At 43.9% G+C, this 27,889-nt stretch overlaps 1 protein-coding gene across 15 annotated transcripts in view; it reads right to left on the reverse strand.

Annotated features, from left to right (window-relative positions):
* The window catches only part of ptprk (protein tyrosine phosphatase receptor type K), a 156,331-nt gene that overhangs the window by 32,473 nt on the left and 95,969 nt on the right, over positions 1-27,889 (reverse strand). For all 15 annotated transcript variants that reach the window (XM_082976811.1, XM_082976810.1, XM_082976813.1 and 12 more), the window contains exons 8-9: positions 3,253-3,555; positions 1,056-1,165 (exon numbers count right to left, since the gene is read on the reverse strand). In XM_082976811.1, the coding sequence (XP_082832937.1) occupies positions 1,056-1,165; positions 3,253-3,555 (413 nt within the window). The remainder of the gene's footprint in view (positions 1-1,055; positions 1,166-3,252; positions 3,556-27,889) is intronic.

The following is a 27,889-nucleotide window of genomic DNA, read 5'->3' on the forward strand; positions in this document are numbered from 1 at the left end:
TGTCATTATGTAGTAAGTGTCATGTGACTTCCCATGTCATTATGTAGTGTCATGTTACATTCCCATGTCATTATGTAGTAAGTGTCATGTGACTTCCCATGTCATTATGTAGTAAGTGTCATGTGACTTCCCATGTCATTATGTAGTGTCATGTTACATTCCCATGTCATTATGTAGTAAGTGTCATGTGGCTTCCCATGTCATTATGTAGTAAGTGTCATGTGGCTTCCCATGTCATTATGTAGTAAGTGTCATGTGGCTTCCCATGTCATTATGTAGTAAGTGTCATGTTACATTCCCATGGATTATGTGGGCCAGTGTTCTCATAATCTCACAGCGTGATGACATTTGAGAATGAGGAAATGTTTCTTCCATACACCCTATTGCACACAAGCTATGAATCACTGTAGGTTGTTGTTTTTACCTTAAAGAATACAATACAGATAATTATGGATCAGAACACCTTCTTTTCATACTGTATCTAAGCAGTACTCAAAAAGGTATTTTTCAACAGTAACATATAATGAGTTCCCCTTCGAACCCATAGTCCACTGATTGAGTTACAGTATTTGCACCATAGTCCTGTATGAAAAAGGAGCAGGATGTTTCCAGAGGGACGGTAAAGGTTCATAAAACCTGTGAAACATAGTTTAGATATACAAACCACATGTGGATCCTGGACAGACCTGTCTACCCTCACACCCCCACCCCAACACCCCCCCCCCCCCCCCCCAATCTCTCCCTCACTTCCCCACCTCTCTCCATAACCCACCTCTCCCTCCCCTCTCCTCCCCCACCCTCTCCTCCCTCCCTCCCTCCCTCCCTCCCTCCCTCCCTCCCTCTCTCTCTCCCTTCCCCACCTCACCCCGTACCTCCCTTCCCCACCCCCACCTCTCTCCCTCCCCTCTCCTCCCCCACCTCTCCCCTCCCCCTCCCCCACCTCCCTCCCTCTCTCCCTTCCCCACCTCACCCCGTCCCTCCCTTCCCCACCTCTCTCCATACCCCTACCTCTCCTCTCCTCTCCTCTCCTCCTTCTGACCATAATGCTTCATTACCTCATACTGGGTGATGATCCCATTGGGCTCCAGTGGTTCCTTCCAGTAGAGGAAGATCCGATCCTCAAACGGTGTGGCTTTCATGGACTGGCTGGGAACGGGGCCAGGCACTGCATTAGGATAGAAGACAGGAGGAGTGAGTCCTAGTGCAATCAAAGGAAGGCCACTGTGCTGTAATGAATCCTATTCTCACAGAGAGAGCCACTCCTGAGCCTCTGCGCCTGTAACAAGACCACTGATTGGTTTTACTTACCGTAAAGCAACATGTTGAAAATGGCACAATAATGTAGAGCTCTGTGCTAGCACTGAATGGCAGACACTTGAATCCCTGGTGGTTTTTTTTATTGAATTTTGATAATGTATTTACATGAGATGAGATCAAGGTGCAATGTCTTTTCAAGAACATCCTCTCTCCCTGTCTGCATGTTTTATGATCAAATTTGTCTCCTTTAATTTGCGGGCTTTATCCCTTTCACAATTAGAGTACATCCATCAGCAAGAAAAACCAGCATGCCAGACCACTGTGACATGAGTACTGATCAGTGGAAAACTAAATGTATTGAGTAGAATCTCCAATCCAAAACGTTAATGTATTGGAACTCTCTACGAAGATACTTCCTAGTGTTTTGTCTAACATTTTAGCAGTACAATAGCTGAGATAGCAGGGCTGTCAATGGGTAACAGTAGTAGCCTAATATTCTGAGGACCTTCGTAATACATCCTGGATTGGTAAACACTACTGACTGACAGCCTCATCACTACTGATGAAACCTGGCAGTCCCATGGGTCTCTATGGCTGCCACAGGACTGGTCTGCCATGGGGCTGTGTCTGCCTGCATGCCTGTCTCCCTGGGCTGTGTTCTAGTCTAGTCAGGCTGGGTCGGGGATGTCCAAAGCCCTCTCCTTCACAGCAGACAGACAGAGAGCAGTAGCGTGACCAGGTCACATGGCTGGGTGCTTGTCAGGCCTGTCTGTCTGAAGAGAGGAGCAGGGCCCGGGGCGGCGCGCACGTGCGTGTCTGCTGTCTCCAGATCAGTGTTAGAGGAACTGTTTACGTGGGCCTCTCTTCTCCTCTCCTCGCCCCCAAGTCAGACAAACTTAAATTTATCAAATCTACTGGATGGATGTCACTGAGACATCAGCTTTTTACACACAAAAAACAAAATGCATGCATTCCTTTTTCCTGACTGATGCTACTGAAAATGGGCTTGGTTTGACATGTTAAAAACAATCAGACAGATTTCTCTTCTGCTGCTGGAATACTATTGAAAAGTCATACACCCCAATCTATTAAAAAACAAAACAAATTGTAGAAATAGGTAATAACATGTTTTTATTTATTTATAATTTTTTATTTACCCTTTATTTAACTAAGCAAGTCAGTTAAGAACAAATTCTTATTTACAATGACGGCCTAACCCGGCCAAACCCGGACGACGCTGGGCCAATTGTGCGCCACCCTATGGGACTCCCAATCACGGACGGATGTGATACAGCCCGGATTTGAACCAGGGACTGTAGTGACGCCTCTTGCACAGAGATGCAGTGCCTTAGACTGCTGCGCCTCTCGGGAGCCTAGCAGGACTGGAATATAACCCCAAAAACAAATCTCTAGCTACATGCAGAATCAGTGAAAAGTTAAAATAAGTTCAGGTGGAACAATTACAGAGGGCTCAGTCATTTCTCTAACATTATCTCCTGGGCTTGTGCGAACGTGAAGTGAGATTTAAACAGGTCCTCTTCAAGGGACAACATGTCTGCCGGTAGCCACAGGATAGAGATGGTCACCTGGCTGCATGATTATAATGCTGAAGCGTTTAATGTGAGTTACAAATTCAGGGGTGCCACCAGTGCTGTTATCTCAGCCCTTGGTTAGCTATCCAGCTAGTGTCTATTCAGAGAGCACCAGTGAGAAAACGTGCCCTGCTTTGAAATGAGTAACTCAGCCCAGATGTAGGAATCACAGGGGGGCAGCAAAGAGCATGAGTCAATCTCCACTGGTTACAAACAGAGCGAGATACATCTATCTTTTCAAAATAAATGAGAATTATAGAGATAGAAAAACACACACAATGTATGTGGGTGAGCTTGATTGGTTAACACTGATGAATAAGTGAAAAGTCTACATCTGAAATCTGAGCATTAAAAAAAGCCTCCCTGTTTCCTGACAACTATCCGTTATGTATAGTGCACATACCATCTTCATCTGTCTGGATGATGGTCTCGTCGCTCTCCTTGCGTCCCTCGGGGTTGGTGAGGATCATCTTGAGGCTGACGTTGGTGTTGGGGGGCAGGTTGCCCACCACGTGGCGTGGGGCCTTGGGGTCCATGTCCAGGCAGTCGGCCTTGGTCTGATTGTTGGCGTTGTAGTAATGGTAGCAGATGGTGACGTTGAAGGTGTGGCAGCGGGTGATGTTGTAGCCCAGAGACTCCCAATCCACAGCGATGAACCTAGCCTGGGTCTCTGCAATCTTCAGCTTCTTCGGGGTCCGCATCGGCTCTGGAGGGGAGAAAGAACCCATGACTACAATTATGGCCAACATAAAATCACTAGAGAGACCCGTTTGTGTACAGTGTCATCTGATTTGGGGACAACATATACTGCCACTAACATGTCTGTCACAGAAAAATGTGCACGGTTAGCCAGTATTAACACATCAGTTCCACATGGATGCTCTGTGAAAGCGAGGTGTTGATGATGGTGCCTGACAATTGTCCTTCAGCAGCACGGCGGCCAGTCTACACAGAGCTCCACTTTTCTTTTCGTCATCCCCGGATCAGAACATATCCACAGACAAATAATGAGGCCGTTATGAGGATTAAATGTCCATGTGAGAGAAAAGGGAGGGGGGAAGCTAATGAGAAACGTAAACTGTGTGGATTGTGTTGAGCTGATGCTAGTGACCAGGAGGACACTCACACAGCCTCTTAAGGGTTTCTGAATTAGCCAATATATCACCCTGGGAGAAAGTCAATATAATCCAGCCCGCAATCCATCAAGCAATCGCGCCATGCTGGATACTAATGACTCTAATAGTGCAATTTACCTGCGCAATTAAGGCAATGATGCAAGTAGCACCTTTGTCTCACCGTGACTGTTTGCATTGTGGAGATGCAGCCAACACTGCAGCAACCAGCAAGGGCAGGACTTTAATAGTAGAATGACTTTAAACACTTATAACGCTGTATTTGTGTCTACTGTGTTGATTTCCTCATTTACAATGCATTGGTTTGGACTTTCTGTACATTCATATTTGGATTATCACTAAAGAGTATTAATTACGTTAGGCTTTATATTCAAAACACTACGCATTTCCTGTCCGTGCATAAACATGAGTTAGGGGCCAGCTCATGAGTTAGGGGCCAGCTTTGAGGGTTAAGGGGCTTTCAATTTGTCCTTTATTGATGTGTTCCAGACACCGGCCTAGTCGTGGCTAAAGTGCATGACCTGACATGTAGAGGTTGTGGGGGTTCAGTCTCAGCTAAGTCTTCCACCGCAGTGAGCCCTGGTGCTCCTTCCCACTCTGCAACACTCATTCTTTGAGTAATGGGGTAAGGATTCTACCATGGCCGGCCTGGGGGGGTTGTACGTGTGCACCGTGCAGGTTCTTGGCGTGGCAGGCCATCCTCACACAAAAGCCTCTCTCTCTCTCTCTCTCAGATGTCCTCTGTGGAAACAGACCTGCCCTTATTCTGTGCAGTCTCATCTCTATGACCACTGCTCTGAGCCACCGAAGGAAAGATTGAAAAAAAGGTTTGACGTTCTATCTATATGCATGTTAATAACATAACAAAGGAGAAAGGTGAACTCGTGGTGCTAAATCACAGATTGTCCGTTTTTAAAGTCTGGGCCCTCAGCTGGGTGTAATCACCTGCTCTTTGACGAGCGTCGCCCAGGAGAGTCCTTCCTTTCTAGCCTAATTAAAATGAAAAGCTCTGAATAAAGACTGGGGACTTGTTAACATGAATCTTAGATCGACTGTTGGCTCTGGGGGTTATTATAAATAAAGCTCTCTACAACTTCATACACTGTTAGAGAGATAGCGGGCCATCTCCAACATTCATCTACACCACTTGTCATTATTCGCACTCATTTGTTTGAGCCATTTATATTGATGTGGCGTATTGTCTCAAATCAATGGCATGGATGTTGGAGCTAACTTGGGAAAAACATGTCTTTTCCTCGGCGAAGAGTGGGGGGGGGAACAAATGTTCACACTCCTCTACCACCGTTACCCGCTGCCCTGCAATGTTTCATTTGGAGTGGCGCCACCGGTGATGAAAAAACGTTTGTCGTGGCTTATTCAGTGGCCAGTGTTCCTGAGGGTGAGCAGTGCTCAGAGGGGAATTGGTCCAGGAGTGACCACAGGTTGTCTGTGATAGAACGGAAGCCATCGGGAGCAACCTGTTGACCTCCTCTCTCTTCTCTTCACAGTACAAGCATTTAATAAATACCCAGAGAAACGGGAAACTAAAATTCAATTTCTCCCCTTTTTTTTTTGCTTCCTGAGCCGGCGACATGATAGTTCAATACGAGACCACTTCTGTGTAGAGCCAATGTACACTTATTCAGAGATAATTGTGTAAATAAAAGCAAGGGAGAGAAAAGAACGACGGGGAAAAAGAATACGAGGGTAGAGAGACGCAACTCCCATAGGTCCGTTTTACCTATAACGAGTCATTATCTGGTTGTCACTCACGGGGAAACGCACACAAAATTCAGTTGAGCCAGTGACAGCATGCAATTTCTGCACATTTTCACATGGCACATTTATTTTTTTCCTTAAATCTCGACAGGTTCTGTGGAGGCACGTCATAAATGAATGGAACGAATAAGTCAGTGCATTTTTTCCCCCCACATAATAATACTCTTTGTAAGTTTGGTCAAGGGCAAAATCATTTCAAAAGCTGATTTTCCTGACAATAGAGAGAGAGGTCAACAGTGACAAATAGCGAGAGAAAGAGCGAGAGAAGGCCATTCTAACAGAAGAATCAGAGAATTCAGTCATAATGACATGTTATGATCAGGGACACGTTTCATCTGCCAAGTGGACACATGAAAAAGCCAGGGTAAAACTATTCCCATAAACTTTACCACACTTTATCCACTCCAGGATATGTGCACGACGTGAACTCAGTAACGACCAAATGATTTAGGATCAGCCTGACACGGGCCTTGACTGGGAGATAGAGGCAAAGCCAACGCTATACATTATCAACCTATTAGTAAGTGCCCAACCCACACGATGACCCGAAATTCAGCTATTCAGTTTGGGGGTGAAAAGATAAAAGAGCAGAAAAAAATAAATGAAAGTACCAGGGAAGAATAGAGTCGGATAAATTCCTGACATCCTCCATCATTTAAATGTCAACCAGGCAATAATAAGTTGGGGGTAGAAATTAATTGCTTATGACTTCCAATGCCCCATCAACTTTTACCACATGCATACACACAAAGAAGCAATAACATTTGCATAGCAGACAATTACCTGTCCCCCTCTCTCTCTTGCCCCCCCCCCCCCATCCCCTCTTCTTTATTCTGTGTATTCTATCACCCAGGGCCATGATTAACAACGCGTGTACCCTTCAGAGCTGATCAATAGCCATGAAGTCCTGCATTAACTTTACAGATTAGGCAAGCCCCCTATAATAAATTCCATCGATTCCGGCAGCCTCAGATGCTAAAATCCCAGAGTATTTTTCAAGCCTTAAATTAAAAGGAGATATACGGTCCTGGGAGAGGCAAGGTGCCAGAGCGATTAGGAAAGTGTGCCCACTTTCCTAACTCCCCTTTTTCAGGATGGATGCAGGCTGCAGCCGGGTGGCTCACCATACTAAACAGGACAGGGCCCTCATTTGGCCCCGCAATTCAAACACACATTTCCCCTCTGACCCTCCTTGCACTAGGCTTCCTTTATCTACAGTGCAGTGGGTGGGTGAGGAGGGGTGAGGGAAAGAGGGGTCAGGGGGGGGGGAGTCTGGAACGTGGCCATTTGGGATGAGGACACCGTGGCGTCGTCCCTGGATCTTTAATCAACCATTGATGTCGAAAACAAAACCCATTGTTTGTACCGCCCGCTCTTCGTGGCGAGCGACAATGTACTCTTTGTCTCCACGGCATTCAGCAGAGAGAAAAAGTAACATTTGCATATATGGAGGTAAATATTTCTCTACAGAGTGCTTACATGATTCAAAGGCATGTCTGAAGCACCTGATTAAGTGCACAAGCAATCAATCCTAATCAAATAAGCAGTCACCAGACTCCTTAATGGCAAAGAAACCACATTGAATATCCTGTATTGATTTCAGATCTTCCCTCCTTATTTTGCAGCTTGATTCCATTATTTGTTTGCTAATCCGATTAGCAAGGCCCATGATTGCATTATAAGAGAGTTTAAGAATATGTCACCCGTTGGGCTAAATGACCATGAGGATGCGTCATGGCATTGCTGACGTGCTGCTGGTCCAAACAAATTACACACAGGGGGCTGGGAATGTGACAGGACGGTCACTGTCCTTCCTGCTGGATGGCAATCAGCGACGCTGCCAACCAGGCTCCACGGACCATGATTGATGTTGATTGGATGGAAAGGCCTGAAGTAATGCACTAATGTTCGCTAGCTTGGCATAGCCGGACTGTGAGAGAATTTAAGACACTTTATATTGTTGCTATGTGCATTTCTGCATGTAGTTGGTGTATACACTTCCAAGAAAGGTGATAAGTACTGTCAATCAAATCTCTAATTGTCGCACAACAGACACCAGGTGCAGGGAGAAAAAGCCCTTTTAAATTATCGGATGCAAATTTATTTGAGTTGTTCAAAAATGCAAATATTGTTGTCAGTCTAGGAATGCACACCAAAGACGCTTCGCCTCCACGTGGATCCCACAACAGGTGCTGTCATTGTCGCACAGGAAAACAAAGCACCATTTCTCCTGTTTGTGGGCAGAACAGGGGGATTAGATCTTTAATTGCACCAGGAGTCTCCTGTTTGCTCACAGATTGCTTCTTCTCTGCTTCCCAACTTCTTAACGTCAATCACAGTCGCCCGGTCTTCCACACTGCTCCACCACTATCTCTCCCAGGCTCCACCGGCTTTCATATGAAATCGACAGCCTAACCTTTTGGAGCAGAACAGCTCCTTTATCTCCTAGAATGGCAATAATGTGAGCCAGGAAGACGGCTGCGGCTTGCACGGAGTTGCTCTGCGACATGTCTTGTCTGTCACTCTTTTATCATGACAAGAAAGGAAAAAAGTTAATGAAACACCCCAAAAAGAATGTAATTGAGGATTAGGCAGACAAATTGTAGCTTGTGTAAATCAAATGGAGTTGCTAAACTTTGTAGACGGTTCTGCTCTTTGACCACCCTGGCAGAGACAGGGATCACGGATGACCAGGCATAATGGGTGTTTTCCAGAAATGGTGTGATTTGATGGTGATGGTGACAGCATATGGGGATAGGGTCACCGTGGGAAGGGGAAACAGCACAACAGGGTTTGGAGAAAACACACTTCAATTCCCCATAGGCCTTGCTGCCTGAGCTTGGATGGTCAACAACAGGCCACTGTGACAAGCAGTGGGCCGTCAAGAATTGCACGAAGGACAGTATTTGTATTCCGACCTGACCCGCAAAAAAGCCTGCGTAGGATAAAGGGGCCCATTTCGAAGGACACATAAGATTGCAATAGAGATTTTACACAGAATAAGACCTTCAGACTACACAAGCTATATGATTCCATAGTCAAGCAGGCTGACGCACTCTCCCCACCGTCACATGTGCAGCTATCGCCCCTTCTCAAGGAGACATGGGAGAACAAAGCCTAAGGTCGGCCAGCAGAGGAACAGAGCATTTGCAAGGAGACTTCCTCAACAAAGCAATCTGAGAGTCACTGTAATTATGTTCACCCTATTGTGGTTGATCTTTTGCGCCTCCATTGTGATTTGTTTTCTATCTCTCAGACTGCAGACGCCTAGCAGAGTGTTTTCCACTTCTTAAACCTGAGAGACGTTTTAAAAAGGAACCCGCAGTCATTTAGTTTAAAATGAAGATCTGACAGCCACCGTCAGGGACACACTATGTCTCTGGCCAGTCGGGAGGACAGCGAGACGTTTCTATATGAATAAAACCCAGTGGAAACGCTCCATTACTAGTCTGTCCATCTCTCTGCTCTTGTGAGTCAATACAAAACAAGTGGGGTGAGTAATAGGAGGCATTTCACCTAATTGATTAGAATTGTCAGGTCAGAAAGCTAAATGCAATTTTGAAGTGGCGCTCGCCACTTGTCGGTGCAGCAGTTTCTTCACTCGTGGCGAGAGAGAGAGAGAGAGAGAGAGAGAGAGAGAGAGAGAGAGAGAGAGAGAGAGAGAGAGAGAGAGAGAGAGAGAGAGAGAGAGAGAGAGGTCTTATTGAGGAGCACTCCCTCTCTCTCGCTTTCTCTCCCGCTTTGTGGTCTTCTTGACATAACTGTGATAAGTGGAGGGAGTGAAAATGGATGGCTAGTGGTGAAATCAACTTGGGGCTAAGCTGGCCTTTGGAATAGAGGTATTAATAAGGGTGGCTGTTTTCTTCATTTACCTCTCCATTAGCCTGGGAACCATTTGGATGCTCTCTGGGGGTGACCCAATTGATGTAGACCTTCCAGTGACGAGGCGGCTGCGAAATCAACAGCCAGCTGCCCACACATTTCCCATTATTCCATTTCCCATCGAACCACCGCAAAACATCCACTCCACAATAAAGCTTGGCCAACATAGCTTTCCTACCACACATCACTTACATGGTTATGGGGAGAATGTAAATCCAATATCATTTATTTTTAATTGTGTTTTTAGCTGCTCATGTAGCTCCCTATGGACCAGTGAATGTTGAGGCGAACACTGGGATGCACTAGACGCTAGGGATTTCTAATGTGCTTTGCTCCATTAACCTCTGCTGGCTAAGACATTGTATCTAGCTAATGGTGTGTACATTACTTAACGGATAGAAATATACAGACCCCCAAAAAACATCAATATCAACCGGGGAGAGGAGAGAGGGAAACACTGCAAACTCTTTAGAGGATGCAGGTTTATCACACTTTTCTCACTGGCTGAAGAACGAACATTTAAAAGAGATAGCGGTAGCTTGCCACGCAGAGCCAGTGTGTGTGTGTGTGTGTGTGTGTGTGTGTGTGTGTGTGTGTGTGATGTGTGTGTGTGTGTGTGTGTATGCATGTACAGTGCCTTCAGAAACTATTCATAGCCCCTGACTTATTCCACATTTGGTTGTTTTACAGCCTGAATTCAAAATGGATTAAATACATTTTTCAAAAATCACACCCATCTACTACACACAATACCCCATAATGTTCAAAGTGAAAACATGTTTTTAGACATTTTTGCAGATGTATTGAAAATGAAATACAGAAATCTCTCATTTACATAAGTATTCACACCCCTAGAATCACCGATTACAGCTATGAGTTTTTTTGGGTATGTCTCTAAGAGCTTTACACGCCTGGATTGTACAATATTATTCTTTAAAACATTATTCAAGTACTGTGAAGTTGGGGTTGATCATTGCTAGAAAGCCATTTTCAAGTCTTGCTATAGATTTTCAAGCTGATTTAAGTCAAAACTGTAAAAAGGCCACTCAGGGGCATTCAATGCCATCTTGGTAAGCAACTCCAGTGTATATTGGGCCTTGTGTTTTAGGTTATTGTCCTGCTGAAAGGTGAATGTGTCTCCCAGTGTCTGTCAGAAAGCAGACTGAACCAGGTTTTCCTCTAGGATTTTGCCTGTGCTCACCGCTATTCTGTTTCTTTTTATCGTAAAGAAACTCCCTAGTCCTTGCCGATGACAAGAATACTCATAACATGATGTAGCCACCATGCCAGTAAATATGAAGATTGGTACTCAGTGATGTGTTATGTTGGATTTGCCCCCAAAGATAACACTTTGTATTCAGGACATGCTCAAAGAAATATTCAGTGTCTTTTTTTTTTTTTTACCCATCTACCAATAGGTGCCATTCTTTGCGAGGCATTGGAAAACCTCCCTGGTCTTTGTCGTTGAATCTGTGTTTGAAATTCACTGCTCGACTGAGGGACTTTACAGATAATTTTATGTGTGCGGTACAGAGACGAGGTAGTCACTAAAAAATCATGTTAAACACTATTATTGCACACAGTGAGTCCATACAACTTACTTTGTGATTTGGTCTTGCCACAACAAAGGGACTGAATACTTATTGACTGAAGACATTTCAGCTTTTCATATTTAAATATTTATTTTTATTTTTATCTAAAAACATAATTCCACTTTGGCATTATGGGGTATTGTGTGTAGGCCAGGGACATTTTAAATGCATTTTAAATTTAGACTGTAACACAACAAAATGTGGAAAAACTCAAGGGGTGTGAATACTTTCTGAAGGCACTGTATGCCTGCGTGTGTATGTTAACCAGTATTGGGGGCAAAGTGTTAGAAAGTAACGTGTTCGAGTACAGAGACTACTATTTTGTGATAACGAGTAACCTAAAGCGTTACTTTTTACTTTACTTTTACAATATTATTTCATATTTTACTTTGTTGGTGCAAACAAACAACAAAAATCCCTCCCCCTAAGCTACGTTCACCGTGGTTCCTGTTTCTGCACGAATGTTGTAGCGGGTAGCTGGCATGGTAGCTGTTAGCTAGATAGCTAGCGAGATGGCAGAAATAATAGCCTTTATCGTGGAAGTATTCACATTACTTTGAATTGGTAGAAGAAAAGGACAGATGTTACCTCTCAAATCTTGACTGACGCTACTTGCAGGATTCAAACACAGGGCCATTGGGTTCAGGCGAGAGCCCAATTTATTTATTTGGTAAGAAAGTAAACAACGTAGTCAGGTGATCAAGTTAGGCTCAGTTGAAAAGAATGGACATTTCTCCAGCTCCATCTTCGCCATAAACATAAATGAAAGGACACTACAATTACACATTGTGATCGTATAATTTTACATAGAATATCTCTGCCCAGTTCGTATCTGTGGGTAAAACAGATTGGCTGCCAATTGTCCATGTAATCTGATGTCTCCTTTTACTGTGACCAGTTGGTTTTATAGATGTTATAACTTATGTGTAAATACAGTAATTCAACAAAATCTTTTATTTTGAGTATTGTAAAGGAGATATTGCATCTGTCATTATTCCTTGAGTTGGTATAGCCCAGAGTTATAGATTAGGCTATGGATGGTAGGCTTACTCAAGCCATTCAAAGATAGTGTGCGCCCTGTACTGGGCATAAGAAGGAATGACGCAAAAGTAATGTAACAAGTTACTTTCCAAAGTAAGTAACGGTGCATTTTCTTTTTTTTACATTGACATTTTAGTAATTTAGCAGACGCTCTAATCCAGAGCGATTTACAGGAGCAATTACAGTTAACTGCCTTGCTCAAGATGTTTTACCTAGTGGGTTCTGGGATTCAAACCAGCAACCTTTTGGCTACAGGCCCAACGCAGTTAACCGCTAGGCTAATATCTCACATAGCAAAGACAGTTTCGTTCACAAAGCTAGGTATGCTCAGGCTTGAACTCCTCCAAGGTGCTCAGTCTGTCTGTACCTGAGGCTAAATATAAACTCTTGAGTTCTCGTTCCTCCTCAACCTGAAACAACTGTCATCCACTCCGCTTAGTACACAAATACTGCTCCAAGATGTCTGATGTCATAGCAGAGACGCCGTAAACACCTGAAAACCAGTTACAGCTGCCAAATGAGCTTGGCTTCACTGATGAATTCATAATGGGAGCTGCCATCTGTTAATTACCCAACTGAAATTAGCCGATCATTTAGACCCCTCTTTCCCAGACATAATAGGACATTTATTCATTTGCATGAGTTTAAAACACCCTAACACCCTAAAACCCCCTTCTCGCAGTCTCTTTAGAAGTCGGGGTATTGAAACTCAAACCATCATTTACACTTTTGGTTCTTTGCTCTCAAATGTATTTGCTCTTATTTACTCTCTAAAGTGACTAGCGGTGCACTACAGGAAGTTGGAAAATATTTAAACATCTTCACATTACTGCCTGGCATCTCTATCTGAATATATCCATTGAAATATTGACCACAGAAAAAAATTAAAATAAATGAAGGCTGAGAGTGTGAACGGGTGTGTGTGCGTGTGGGTGGCTAGGGCCATCTACTTTAAGTGGTGTCTGTCTTCCCGGTAGCCTACTCAGTGTGTGAACTGCTGACAACTTGCAGCTGATTGTTGACACATCAACCAGGATTAAGGGGCAGGGCAATTTGTGACTGTTGTTGTTTTGGTAATCAGTGGCTGTATTGGAGGGGGAGTGGTTTCTCCTCTCCTAGGCAATCAGCAATTAGTACCGGGAGGTGTGCTCTTCACCTCTGCTAGGCAATTAGCAATTAGTGATAGTACTTCAGTCTCCCCTGTTTTCTCAGCGGCAGCTGTAAGCTGTGGTCGTATCAGCGGCGGTCTTGTCGCCAAAACAAACTTCTGCCGAGCTGTTCAATGAAGGAAAGAGAGGAAGGCTCCACACCACTCTCTCACTTGAGTATTTTACCCAGTTATTTTCAGATTCTCATTTTGCTCTTTTGTAGCTTTGTCAACTGTGTGTTTCTTTACCTGTTCGCTTCTCTCCCTGTAGGCCTCTCCCTTCTAATTTAGTGTACCCTCAGCGCACAACCCATGCAGAATTCCTGGTCTATGGCAGCGTTCAGAACTGCCGATCTACGGTCAAGAATGCAGAGTTAATCCCAGCCTATGTTGCCCTTCAGTCCCTAGAGTTTTTGGCCCTGACGGAGACATGGATCACCCCAGAGAACACTGCTCCCCCAGCTGCGCTCTCTTCATCTGACTACGTTTTCACTCTTAGTCCGAGAGCATCTGGTCATCGGGGCACTGGGCTAATAATTCCTCCCTCGCTCACCTGTCCATCTCATTTGAATTCGTCACTTGTCTGCTCAAGGTTAACATTGTTGTCATCTATCACCCACCAGGTGCCCTTAGTCTCTCAATGAGCTTGACACCTTGATAAGCTAATTTCCTGGAGATGGCTCTTGGCTCATCGCACTGGGCGACTTCAACCTCCTGACGTCTGCCTTTGATTAATTTATAATCTCACTGCAACCCCCCCTCCAGGTCTCTGATCACTATTTTGTTCCCCTTCATCTCTCCTTCAACCCTACCCAGATGGTCATGGCCCTTTGCAATCTTTGCTCTTTCTCTCCCACTACTCTCTATCATAACATCGCTCCCTTCTGTTAAATCCTTTTCCTTCCTGCCTCTTTGGCCCTACTCTCCTCCCTTTCCGCATCCTATGACTCACACTGTCCCCGGCTGGCTTGGCCCTCCCTTCCTGCTGAGTGACTCACTGCAAACTAACAGAACAGGACTGTGTTGTGCTGAGAAAAAAATGGAAGCACTATCATCATTTCACTCCCTCTCTTCCTTCTCTTCCTCAGGATCCACTGCTAAAGCCATTTTCTATCACTCCAAATGTCAAGTTTCTGCCCCTAACCCTAGAAAAGTATTTGCCACCTTCTCCTCCTTCCTTAATCCTCCACCCCTATCTCCCTCCCTCTCTGCGGATGACTTTGTCAACCACTTTGAAAAGGTTGACAACATCTGCTCCTCATTCACTCAGCCTTCATCTTTCTCCCCTCTCTCTCCAGATGAAATCCTGCGACTAGTGAGGTCTGGCCGCCCAACAACCTGCCCACTAGACCCCATCCCCTCCTCCCTTCTCTAGAACATCTCTGGAGACCTTCTCCCATTCCTCACTTCCCTTGTCAACTCATCCCTGACCACTGGCTGTGTCCCCTCTGACTTCAAAATAGTCGCTCCCCTGCTCAAGATACCAAAACTCAACCCCTCTGATGTGAAACTACAGACAAGGAATCATTTTCTTTCCAAAAGACTAATCTGATGTCAAACTATAGACCTGTATCCCTTCTTGCTGTTCTTTCCAAAACATTTGAGCGTGCCGTCTCTGACCAACTCTCTCGCTATCTCAGAACGATCTTCTGGACCATAACCAGTCAGGCTTCAAGACGGGTCATTCAACCGAGTAGTCTCCTGTGTCAGAGGCTTTCCACAGTGCTAAAACTGTCTCTCTTTCCTCTCGTCACATCCTCCTTGATCTATCCGCTGCCTTCGACACCGTGAACCATCAGATCGTCCTCTCTACCCTCTCAGGGCTGGGCATCTCAGGCTCTGCACATCCTTGATTGCATCCTACCTGGCAGACAGCTCCTACCAATTCACATGGAGAGGATCTGTGTCTGCACCATATACTTTGACTACTGGTGTCCCCCAGGGCTTGGTTCTAGGCCCTCTTCTCTCTACACACCAAGTCACTCAGCTCCATATCCTCACATGGTCTCTCGTATCATTATTTTTATCCCCCCCCCCCCCCCCCTTCTGACACCCAGGTGGTGAGACACATCTCTGCATGCCTTGCAGATACTGTATCTTGGTCTACCACCTCAAGCTCAACCTCAACAAGACGGAGCTGCTCTTCCTCCCGGGGAAGGCCTGACCGCTCCATCACGGTTGACAACTCCACGGTGTCCCCTTCCCAGAGTGGAAAGCCCCTTGGTGTGACCCTGGACAACACCCTGTCATTCTCTGTAAACATCAAAGCAGTGACTTGCTCCTGCAGGTTCGTGCTCTACAACATCCATAGATGTAAATGTTAGCTCACACAGGAAGCGGCGCAGGTCCAAATCCAGGCACTTATGGACTACTGCAACTCGCTGTTGGCTAGGCTCCCCGCTTGTGCCATCAAAAGCCTGCAACTTACCCATAACGCTGTAGCTTGCCTGGTGTTCAACCTTCCTATGTCACCCTGCTCCTCTGCACGCTCCACTAGCTTCCAGTCGAAGCTCGCATCCACTACAAGACCATGGTACTTAACTACGGAGCAGCAAGAGGAACTGCCCCTCCCTACCTTCAGGCTATGCTCAAACCCTACACCCCAACCCAAGTACTCTGTTCTGCCACCTCAGGTCTCTTGGCCCCTGAAACTAGGACAGCAGAGTGCCTTGACCATCTTCCGAAAACATCTGAAACCCAACCCCTTCAAATAGTATCTTAAATAATACCACTGCACTAACTGTAAGTTGCTCTGGATAAGAGTGTCTTGCTAAATGACTAAAATGTAAATGTAACAGAAATCCACGTAATGCTGAGGCATTGAATAGAGTGAATAGCATTGTGCCTTTTTCAACCCAGTCTCTTTTGGACCCCATTCACAGGTTTGGAAGAGCTAACCTGCCCTGCCTGAGTCTGTCAACTTGAAATACCGGATTATGGTAAGCCGTCGCCATCGTCATATGTTTTCTGCTGTTAGGCCTCAAATCTTCCCCTCGTTGACAGGAAGTTCTTAATGGGTTTCCAAGAAACTGAGGGGACAGCCAAAAAACCTTTGGTTTCCACAAATAAACAGCATACAATCACAGTGAGATTATAATGCACCGGATTTAAGGCGGCTTGGGATAAGAGCTGAAACGTAAAGTTCTTTAGGTAACACCTCACCTGCTGTAACTAGCTACTGTGCTATGCTGTTGACTATTTGTGTAAAGGTTGAACTACCGCATCTCGTCTATTGTGCAAATATGAACTAGTTTCTATAATCGATAATGTCCACTGTAAAACAGGCTGGCATTCTCTGAATCACTTGTCAGCTCCTCTGTGTGAAGTCCACCTCAGACATACATGACGATTCTAGTCTTCTGTCAGCCATATCCCACTTCGATGGAGAATGTCTGTTTCTGACCTCCACAAGCCTTTCTCCATTCCACTCCTCTGTACATAAGCCTGTTGACTGACAGTATCGCTGCTGAAATATGGCCCGATGGCTTTTTCTCATAATCAACCACATAGCATATACTGGGTGTTAAATATCTCACCCTTCACTGACCATTAACTATTTCACCCACAAGATGCTAACATGATGTGTGATCATGGTTTCAGATTTTAGTCTGCATGGTGTATAAGATGTGGACTGCTTTTAAAATAGACGTGTTTATCCCCAACTTGAGAAGTAGAGGAGACTAATAATTTTGTTGCCGCGCTGAGTGGTCACAATAGTTCCTTTTCCTGCAATCAACCAATTTGCCATCCATTTCCTGTGTCAGTCATTTCCAGCCCGGGCTTGCCACCATTCAGACTAACCTCCCAGTCCTTCCCAAACTTGATTATATTTCACCTTTTATTCTCCTCAGACAAGTACCAATAAATCACGTCTTCAGGAGGAGGAGAGAAACTCCTCATAGAAAATATAACAAAGGAATGGCGAGCATTGCCTGCGTCTGCCTCCCCCTGGGACCGCTGTAAAACTCATTCTCACTGTTCCCAATGGGGAAATGAAAAGCTGTGTGTCACTCCAGTATCATATCAATTACCCACACAGTTACCACTAGCACTAGAGAAATTGTATTCAGGGAGAGGACGGATGTGATTTTCCTCCTTGTGATCTTCTGTAGCGAACGAAGATTTTCAATTAAGAGTCAGCAGGGTTGACTCTGGATGGAGCTGGAAATAAGAGCACTATCTGCTGCTACACTTTCCAACATGGAAACTATTATGAGAGATCTAATGGGGTACATACCCTGATGTCGCAAGCGAGGCTTGTAGTAGCTTGATAACCTAGAGGAAAAAGTGCTACTTAATTTTTGCATTTTAAATGACCTGAATTTCCCAATACTATCTCTGGGAATCTGCATGTAGATTTCCAGCAGTGATGAATGAACTGTTTTTGAAATCACAAAAATACACTGAAACATTCAGCAAGACTGCACAACTTTCACATTCTGAATTGCCTCACATCAAAGAGCTGAGATTTCAGTGAACTACGGCCGTTTAGTGTATGTAAATGTTTGGAGGGGGTATTCGGTGCGCCACTGAAGTCATGGCCACATGTGTTTTGATTACACGCACATCCCTTTAAGCTTGCGTCGGGCATACGACCTGACAAACTACACTACTGTGGATGTGAAATGTTTGTACATATCAAGTCACAGTGCCCGGCCATTCAGAACACAGCAGTCGCTAGACTCTCTACTTCCTAGTCACTGACAATTCATCTGATGGCTTCTGAGGAGGTTTACAGCCCCGGGACAAGCAGAAAGCTGCTCCACTGCTGCTGTCACTTTCCATACACATTCCTCCTTCCACCCATTACGGAGAGCAGGTCCCTCTTTGACCGTCGCTGATAATGGGTGTAGTATAACAATAGCAGGTACAGTATGATCGTTAGCGGTGAAATATGAGGTCTATTCCTGAGCGAGGCAATGCCATTTCCACAGGAGGCTGTGTGATCCATACATCCCTATATAAAGAGTAGCACCACAAATCACAGGGAGGAAGGAGCCAGATAAATCTGTAAAACAAGCCCAGGCACAGATTACCTAACTTTGGCAAGAGCAAAATGTCAAGGAGGCATCTTTTTTTTAAATCTTTTATTCATCTCACATGTGATGGATTACTATCAGGGCTAAGTACTACTGTATGAGGTGCAGGGGGAACGAGTGTAGACTCACACTGTGCACTGTTGGGACTTTCACTTAGCAATCTTACCTCAGACAACCAAGTTCCAAGCAAGTAGTTGGTGCCTTATCTTACGGAGCATATTGATATGGTAGGATATTAACCACTGCAGAATGGTAGGATATTAACCACCGCAGAATGGTAGGATATTAACCACCGCAGAATGGTAGGATATTAACCACCGCAGAATGGTGGGATATTAACCACCGCAGAATGGTGGGATATTAACCACCGCAGAATGGTGGGATATTAACCACCGCAGAATGGTGGGATATTAACCACCGCAGAATGGTGGGATATTAACCACTGCAGAATGGTAAGATATTAACCACTGCAGAATGGTAGGTGTGAAGAGGATCATATACACTAGAATGGAAAGTCTCTATATTCCTGTGATCTTTAATTGTATTGAAATTGCAGCCGGTGCAGTCTGAGGAAGACCGAGTGGGAGAGAGCCGGGAGGGGGGGAGAAGAGTGAGAAATGGCCAGGTACTAGAGTTTAAAAAAAAAAGCCACACATTTGTCCAATTTCCTCGTTTTAAAATTCAAATTGCAGAGCCTGTAAGGAAGCTGATAAGCAGTCTAAAGGAGTAGTCAACACACACCCTAAGATATAGAACAGGTGGAGTATATGTAATGATGGCAAGGGAAAAAAATATCATTAAGGATTAATGCAGAGTAATGGTTTATTAGGAAGGTCTAGGTAGTAAGGTTTTAGCATACTTGTGTTTTAAACACAGCTGTTCAACTGGTTCAGTAAAAAGGCTAGTAAATGGGAGAATCCATTGTGAGAATTGACTATATAAAATGTAAAGTATGGCTGAGGAGAATTCATTCAGTAATACACTATTCTGGCAACTGGTGTATGACGCACATGTTTGCACAATATCATGGAGGTATTTTTCTTTTCCATGTTGTCATTCATTACTTTATGATTCAAATGGAAAGCGACATTGTGTTCATCACATCCGGAGTAATGCAAAGGATCATGTTTTTTGCCTCAACGTAATGAGCAAAAGATGGGTGGCTGGATTACAAAAATCTACCAGAACCGAGCAAAAAAAAAAAAGAGAAGGAATTTACATTTAAATAACATTTCCCTCTCACATACAGATAATGTGAGCAACTTCATGTTTGTTGAAAGGATCTGTAGTCCCACTGACGCTTCACTGTGCATTCTGCAGAAGAAGCCTGGGCTAACTGTTGAACAAACATTAATCACCATCTCCTTTATCTGCTCTGCCCGGCCCAGCCTCCACAACACCGCCAATCGTTCTGCTGTTAGGGAGGCCTCGGCACGCCGCGGGGTGCGCCACAGAGCCAAAGCCATCCCTTGCATTTCATTACTACCGCCTATTTAAAAGGCTTTAGCCTGGGAAGATGAGATAGTCGGGAAGGCTGCCGCAGGGCATTCCGGAAAATTGCTCAGAGTTATATATTTGTGGACGGCCACTCGTTGGTGGAATGACTTATTTCACAAGAATGAGTGATAACTCGCGGACATGCTATGTCAGGGAGAAAGAATAGATCTGCCTTGTAGTTTAACTATTCAAAAAGAGGCTTAGGAAGAGTCTGTATAACCTATAATACAATTATTATATTGGCTGAGATATGAAAATATGTACGTGGCGAAAGTATAAGTAATAAAACAATACTTTCTTATTGTTGGAAGACATATTTTCATTGAAATGTTAAATGTTTTTCTCTTGCAACCTGTTCAATACCAAACAATTGTCTCATGAACTGCTATTCACTAGCTCCTTTTGTGTGAATTGTTTGGTACAGCATGTGAATAACATGGCATATTATGCTTTCAACAAAAGCACAAAAGCCTTCAATAGTGTATTGTTACTTTAAGGCAACGCACAAGGACAAACCCTATTTTCAATGAATTGCTTTCATTTAACTTACTGATCTATGTTTTAAATGAATGCTGGGACCATACTGAGGCCACAGTTTATTTTACAGATGAGCCCTGAATAACCCAGTAAAACTGCAGGAGATTTGACCGTTATTCTGTTACCAACCTTTGCATCTGTACAGTTTTGCCAGTAAATGCGTTTGTCTAATTTTCAGTGGAAATTGTTAAAAGTAGTTATTGTGCATAGAGTTGTATGGTTTGTTAACCACTTACACTTGTGGAAATTGGCCTATATGGATAGGCCCAAATGTAAATGTTTCTAACAGACCTATAAAAAGCATGTGTTAGTGCTAAGCGATTAGTGCTTTTTGAGGTCGGTTCAGTTATTAAAAGGTAATCACAGTTTTCGGTTTTGATTTATATAAATGCTGTAACACAGAATAAAACAAAAGTCCCATGATGGTAGTGACTGCTCATTACTGCATCCTTTGCCTCTTCCGCAGTGGGCATAAAAGAGAGACCAGACAAGTAGATGCGCAATGGATTATGGTCATTGTAGTTAATTACCACATTTTATGCATTAAACTAAGAATATTGGCCTGTAGGAAACTACAACTACATCGCACAGTTCAAACTGGATCAGATTTATCTCTGGAGAAACTGTGCAATGTGCGCATTGACCTCACAGAAAAAGGGAAAAAAAACGAAATGGCAGTCAAATAATTGAACCGACATAGATAAATTAGTTGTCAAAAAAATGAAAAATAACCCACATTTATGTTAATCGCTCAGCACTATGCATGAACATGGTAGCAATTGAAAGACAACACTGGAGATTCAGGCCAAAGGTGAGGACAAAAACAAGACTGAATCCAAACATTACACTGATTTTTCTGTGCGTTTTTACATTTACTGTACTTTTAAAAGGATTTGTAAATAATCTGAAAATACTCTAACATAAGAATATGAATTAACATTTGCGTAGGTGCAAGATGATAAAAAAAGAACCATTACACAGGTCTGAGTGAGAGGTCTAACTGATGTCTAAGTGACCACAAACACACCTCTCTAAACAGTGTACAGTTCCTAAGTAATATCAATGCACTTTTATGACTAAAGGAAAGAGCCTTCTACTATAAAGTGTTGTTTTTTTTAACACAGCCCTGCATCCCCACCATCATACAATCGCTGTTGTTGTTTACGCAATCCAGAAATGTTCCATTATAAATCGCCACCAGGGTCAGGTGGGCATTATTTGAACGTTTATTCTATTGCCAACATGGCTAGCTAAGTTATAAAATACAATCTTACAGTGTCAGGCTTTCAAAAGGCACTTTAGACAAACAGATTGCTATTTTGGTGCGCATAGAATGGAGTCATGAGTGCATTCAAGTGCGAGTTCTGCAGCTTCGTTGCTTCACAATAGGACAAACACAGGCTTATTCTGTTCAGGACAACCCATCCATGTAACTGTGGCTCAAACATAGTGATCATAAACGTTGATAGTGTAAATTACATTAAGTTTTCAATTATGGAAATGTTTGGACTCACGGGTGTGTGGTTTGCTTGTACGACTTCAAAGCGGTATTTATTATAATACTCGACATTTCATCTGTCAGAATACATCGACTCCTCTCGATTTACAGCGTTTCCCTCCACTCAGACAACAGCAAATGTGTAAACGTTGCCCAATTAGCAGGAGGGATGGGAGGATCTTATTGTCGTGCGCGGTGCTCAAGTTTTTAACGGCTGTCAGTCAAAACCCATACAGCGCTGTCAAATGGAGAACCTGAGCTCTGACATCATTGATGGCATGTTACTCTACAGCCACTGCATTGCAATTTAGGCACGTATCAATGACAATCTGCCATTTAACCCATAATAACAACAATATATGCCATTGAGCAGGTGCTTTAATCCAAAGTGACTTAGTCGTGTGCATACATTTTAAGTATGGGTAGTCCCAGGAATCAAACCCACTATCTATTAGTAGCAAGGACCATGCTCTACCAACTGAGCTACAAAGGACTGTACAGTATACAGGGGCTGTGAGTGGAAAGAGATACACTTTGAAAGCAATGGTTTTTGTTTGACATCATTTTTAATTGGGCAATTCCTTTCGGAACAGGGAAGGTCATGTGTTGACCGTGGCCTGCAGTCGAGGAGGTCTCTTCTCTGGACAGAAATCATTGAGGGGGCACACACTTTCATTTAACTAGGCAAGTCAATTAAGAACAAATTCTTATTTTCAATAACAGCCTAGGAATGGGTTAAATGCCTTGTTCAGGGGCAGAACGACAGATTTTGTACCTTGTCAGCTCGGGGTTTCGATCTTGCAACCTTTCGGTTACAAGTCCAACGCTCAAACCACTAGGCTACGCTACCCTCTAAAGAGGGCTACAGGTAAAGGCCTTTGTTGGAATTAATTAATTGAATGTAGCCCTGCTCTCTGGGTAAAAACAATCATTGGGAGGGAGAGTCACGACAGGTCAAAAGACAGAGAGCAAAGCTGACATTCTGTCAAATAGACATATCTCCCACTGGGCTTCTAGCCTGACTAACTCAATACTATATAGACTTTTTTTGTTCAGCTCAGTCCCCATGTTCTTTCAGATGTTGCATTATTTACCATTATCAATATGCACTATAATGGAGTTAGTCCTTCAATGTCGTCTAAACGGCTGCTGGCCAGCTCTCAAAGACCGAGCAAAGTGTCTCCTTATTCCCCTGTGTTTTCCTCCCTGCACTTTGTTTATAATGAGAGTTCTCTGATTTACTGAAGCATTGCACACCATCGGGCTCAGCCCACATTCTGACCAAATGGACGTGCTGCCCCTACTGGTGCTTAGGAGGACACCTTCCACTGGCTCCTACACTCATTAGTTCCATTTTTAAGACCCATCGGCCTCAGTGACCCACTCTTCTGCTGTGTGGCACGGAATCATATAGGGCCAACTATGGAAAGACGCAGCTTTCGATTCACGTAGTAGCATACAGAGTAGAATACACTATCTTCAATGGATGGGGGGAAAAAGGGTAATAGATCCCAGAGGTCGAGTGAGGAGTTGAAGAAAAGAGAATGAAATGGAGAAAAAGTTTGCTTGGGGTTCTCAGCAAAAAGAGTTTAATAAAAGTGACACATTCAATTACTGGGCTGTGTGACTGGAGGGTAAATAACACGTGACCCACAGATTGTAACAATCTCACTCACTTATAGAGGCAAAAAGAAATGAACTAGATTTTCATTCATTCAGAACATTGCCCCTAAGATAGAGCGTGGTCAAGTCAAATAATGTTTTTTAATGCCCTGCACTATTACAGTTAATTATTTCTCGAGTCGGCAGAAATTGTGTCATGACACATTAAATCGATCTTAATTGATATGAATTGTTCCCCCTCCTAATCCCTTTTGCAATGCACGGTGTGGAATGAGACAGGACAAATTGCTTTGCTTTGTAAATATCCTCATTTATCATGATGAAATAAAAGCCAGCCTCCTTCCTATTGTAGAGTAAGCCTTCCTGTGTTTGCATCATTACTGAGAAGCACTGAGCAGCCACACAATTAATAATAATCCACATAAAGTCAAAATGGTTTGTGAGGCAGCGGTAAAAAACACAACAAATACCAAACAATCCCTTCCAGTCACAAGGCAGGATTTCTCAGAGGCGCTCGTGATTAAAAATGGAGCAAACAAACAAACGAGAGGATTTATAGAGAGAAGATTCCCCAGCAGCGTTGCCTTAATTGAGAACACTGGCCAGGGGACTTGGTAGAGATAGGCTTGAGAGGAAGAGCGGTGCCTGGGAGCAGAAAACATTACCATCCACCAACACTGCTCTGACAGTGAGTCCTATTGACAAAAAGCTGGACTTGTTTTTGTGCCAGGCCTTGGTTATGTATGGTATGAAATATTAGCTGTAACATGAGAGGAACAACACAGAAGGTAAACTCGATTTACCACCCATGCCAAACAGGGTGCATTTAAATAATACATCAGAGTCCATGCTTCAGCAGTCCTGTGTGGATTGTCACTGTCTGGAACACCATTCCTTATGATTCATCTTCATCCCGCGCAGCTTCCGATTTCTCTGACTCCCACGAAAGAGTAATGCCAGGCCTAGCGCGGGAGACGCTCTGGAAGCGCCTGAGGTAACGAAAGTAATATACCAACTCCATGTCCCCCGCCATTCACTGCTTGACAGTCATTTATGTTATCAACCATTCAAACTCATTTGGCAGTGGAATGCATTTCTGCTCCCCCTTTGAATCCATCAAAATATGATATTCCAGTAGGGAGTCATACTAATAGATGCTGTGCTCCAACACGTGCTTTATTTAGAGCAGGGGTTCCCAAACTTTTTCATTGAAGCCTCCCCATGCCACATCGATTTCTATGGGCACAAGCACTGTTCATGACACAAACTGTTCACACCCCTCTTGTTGGCTGAGAGAATGTTTTGCAGGTTTAAAGCTTATTTCCTGCAATTCTACAGATTTTGTCATTGGGTACAGAGAAAGTTTTGCCGTTTTTTTTAAAGCACATTTTCTCGCAATTCTATACATTTTTGCCATGTCTAATGTGTATTCATGTGATATTTGAGTGACTCGAAGATTACTACAAAAATCTATGGGCTAAAAATGCTAGCTAAAAAACATTAGCTGACATGGGCTTGTTGCTCGGGACATTTTTGACAAGTTTATAAAATGGCTCTCGAAGTTATGCAACGACTGACATCACAAGAGGAAAACTGATGATGCACTACCCAATTTCGTAATGTCACCTTGTGCATTCTACTATTACAACTTTCAAGAGTAAGTTGAAGCCGGACTGCGTTCCCTACGGGGCCTATGGGCAGTTTGGGAACCACTGCTCTAGAGGACGATCTGTGACTGCTACCAGGACTACTGATATAACGACTACTGCTACTAGTACTAGTGTAGTACAACAGCTAACATTTTTGATCATTCCACACGCAGTGGGTCTCACTCTTTCTCTCCCTTGCATTCTGATAGTGTGCATTTATTCTCAAAATCTCCGCTTTTCGTGCCTTTCAGTACTTATGGGGTATTTTTGGAGGATAATACTGTTTTGAAAGTTCCCCCTGACCCATGGACAACCCCACCACAACTGGTGTCAGTCTCACTACAGGCAAAGTCATGGGCAACAGATTAGCAAATGTCACAGGAATTCATCCTTGAAGAAACACTAGTCCCTCTGAGGTAGGTCAGTAGTAGCATGTACAGTTGTGTGTGTGTGTGTGTGTGGTTATTTTCAAACGTGTCAAGTGGAGAGTACAGACTGAGTACCCAAATCAATAGTATTAATCCCAGTGTACTAGGATGTTAATAACATCAATGGGGGCCATAATCACCATGATCGTTTACCACTTTCCTATGCAGGAGGAAGAAACACTCATCCTGTATGGGGGGGAAAAACAAATCTCTAGTGCTTTAAGGGTCTTTGAAATGAACGCAGAACTCAAAGAATTAGACCCTTAAATAATATTTCTGGCTGCAGGGCCCAATCAAAATCAATATGTAAGACTGAGCATTGATCATGTGTGGAAAGTCAATGTGCATATGAGAGTGGATGGGTGGAGACCTGTGTGTTTGCACCTGAGAGGAAATAGTCCTCACTGCATCACTAAACACGCCCGTTGTGTTTTGGGAGGTTTGTCTTGAGACTCCTAATCGCCGGTCCCTTCGGCGTTCAGCAAATAGATGGCGACAATTAGTGATAGCATACACCAAATCAAACACCTTGGCAACACGTTAGCGAAAAAGTGGGGGGAAAAATCCGGACCGAATGCATTCCTTTCAGTACCACAGGACAGGTTGAACTGTTGACCTTGGCTCTAAATAGGTTGTTATTGGATCGACTGTTCATCTAAAGGGCTGCCGGTGATTTCATTGAAATTGCCTCAATAAAAGGCCTGCCACTGCAAATGTCAGCTCAGAGAGGTCATTCAGTAGTAATCGGTACACCTTTTTCTGTGTAATCAGCAATGTGATGGTCAGCCGCTCGTGGTTCTCTATTACCTTTATTAATTGGAATGGTGTCTTGCCACGAGTGCGACGTCCTGACTCTCACACTGACTGAGGTCCTTGGAGAAAACACTGACTGAGTGGTACTGAAACATCTCCCTGATAGATAGGCCTCTGTTCTGTTTGTCAGTCAAAGAAAACCTGACACTCCATTACTGGACAGTGGTTACATCAGCCTCAGCTCAACCTAGACACGGGATTCTTCCCAAATGACACCCTATTCCCTTTTTAGTGCAATTACCTTTGAACACGGCCCATAGGACTATAATAGGTTGCCATTTGGGACACAGATATGGCTACTTTTGCTCCATCCCAATGCTCTTCAACATTTAAGGGTGATATTACTAAAGCCCATGCAGGACTACTCTGTCTGGAGGAGCGAGGCTAAAGAATATGGCTGAGGACCAAGTGCAGTGCTAGCTAGTTCTGCAGAGTTAATTGCTTTTTGAACTGGCTTCAAGAGCTTATCCTAGCCTGTGATGCTCTGAAAGCACAACATGTTCAGACATGTAGAACTATTAAAACCAATCAGGTCGGTTACAGATGGCAAAAGGCGTTTGTAGCGCGACTTGAGGTGCTCGTAGAAATGCACAGGCGAATCAAAGCCGTACGGCGCACTAAGAGCATTAATTTTCTCTGCCTGTCTGTCATGCAGGAAACTGTTCTACTGCAAGTGTCAGCTTAACAACTCTACTACTTCCTCTCCAGTCAATACGGTGTTTCCTGTTTGAATTTAAAAGGCGACAACATTTCAACACTCTCCGGTAAAACCCCTACTGGGCATTAGGAACCGAGTGGTCTGTTCATTTCATTATACACAATCTAATTTCCAGCTGAGGAGTTTTTTGAGCAGGCAGTGGTATGGAAAACACTTTAGGTTCTTGGAGCATAGAGTGCAGAGGACTGCTGAGTCTATCCTTTCAATAAGAAACCGGTCCAAATGAAGCCTCTGCTCATTCTACCAGACATGGGACACACATTGAGTAATGATGATGATGAGCTACATCCTATATTTGAAATCTCCAGTTGAATGTAGCCTTTAATGATGTTTTACTCATCAATTCTGCTTGTAGGAGGTGTTGCTTGGCTAGCTGAAGAGAGGTCTTGATGAGACCAACGGTCCTCCATGTTGTCTCACTATCGTGTGGGTGAGTGGTTTGTCTCGACGGTGATGAAAGAAAACCCTTCCCGTGGGAAAGCAGACCTGCTCTGTCTACCTTTCACTATATTTTCTCTCCTCTCTATCCCTCAGTCCCAGTCTGCTGTCTGCTGGTTGGTAACCAGTCCAATAGGGCTCAGGTGGCAGACAGTGCGCGGCCTGCCTGGCTATTCCAGCAGCACCGTGTCATGTGCTTCCCTCAGGAAATCTGAGGCACTTACAC

Source organism: Salmo salar, chromosome 06, assembly GCF_965601325.2.
Source record: "Salmo salar chromosome 06, fSalSal1, whole genome shotgun sequence".
Taxonomy (NCBI): Eukaryota; Metazoa; Chordata; class Actinopteri; order Salmoniformes; family Salmonidae; genus Salmo; species Salmo salar.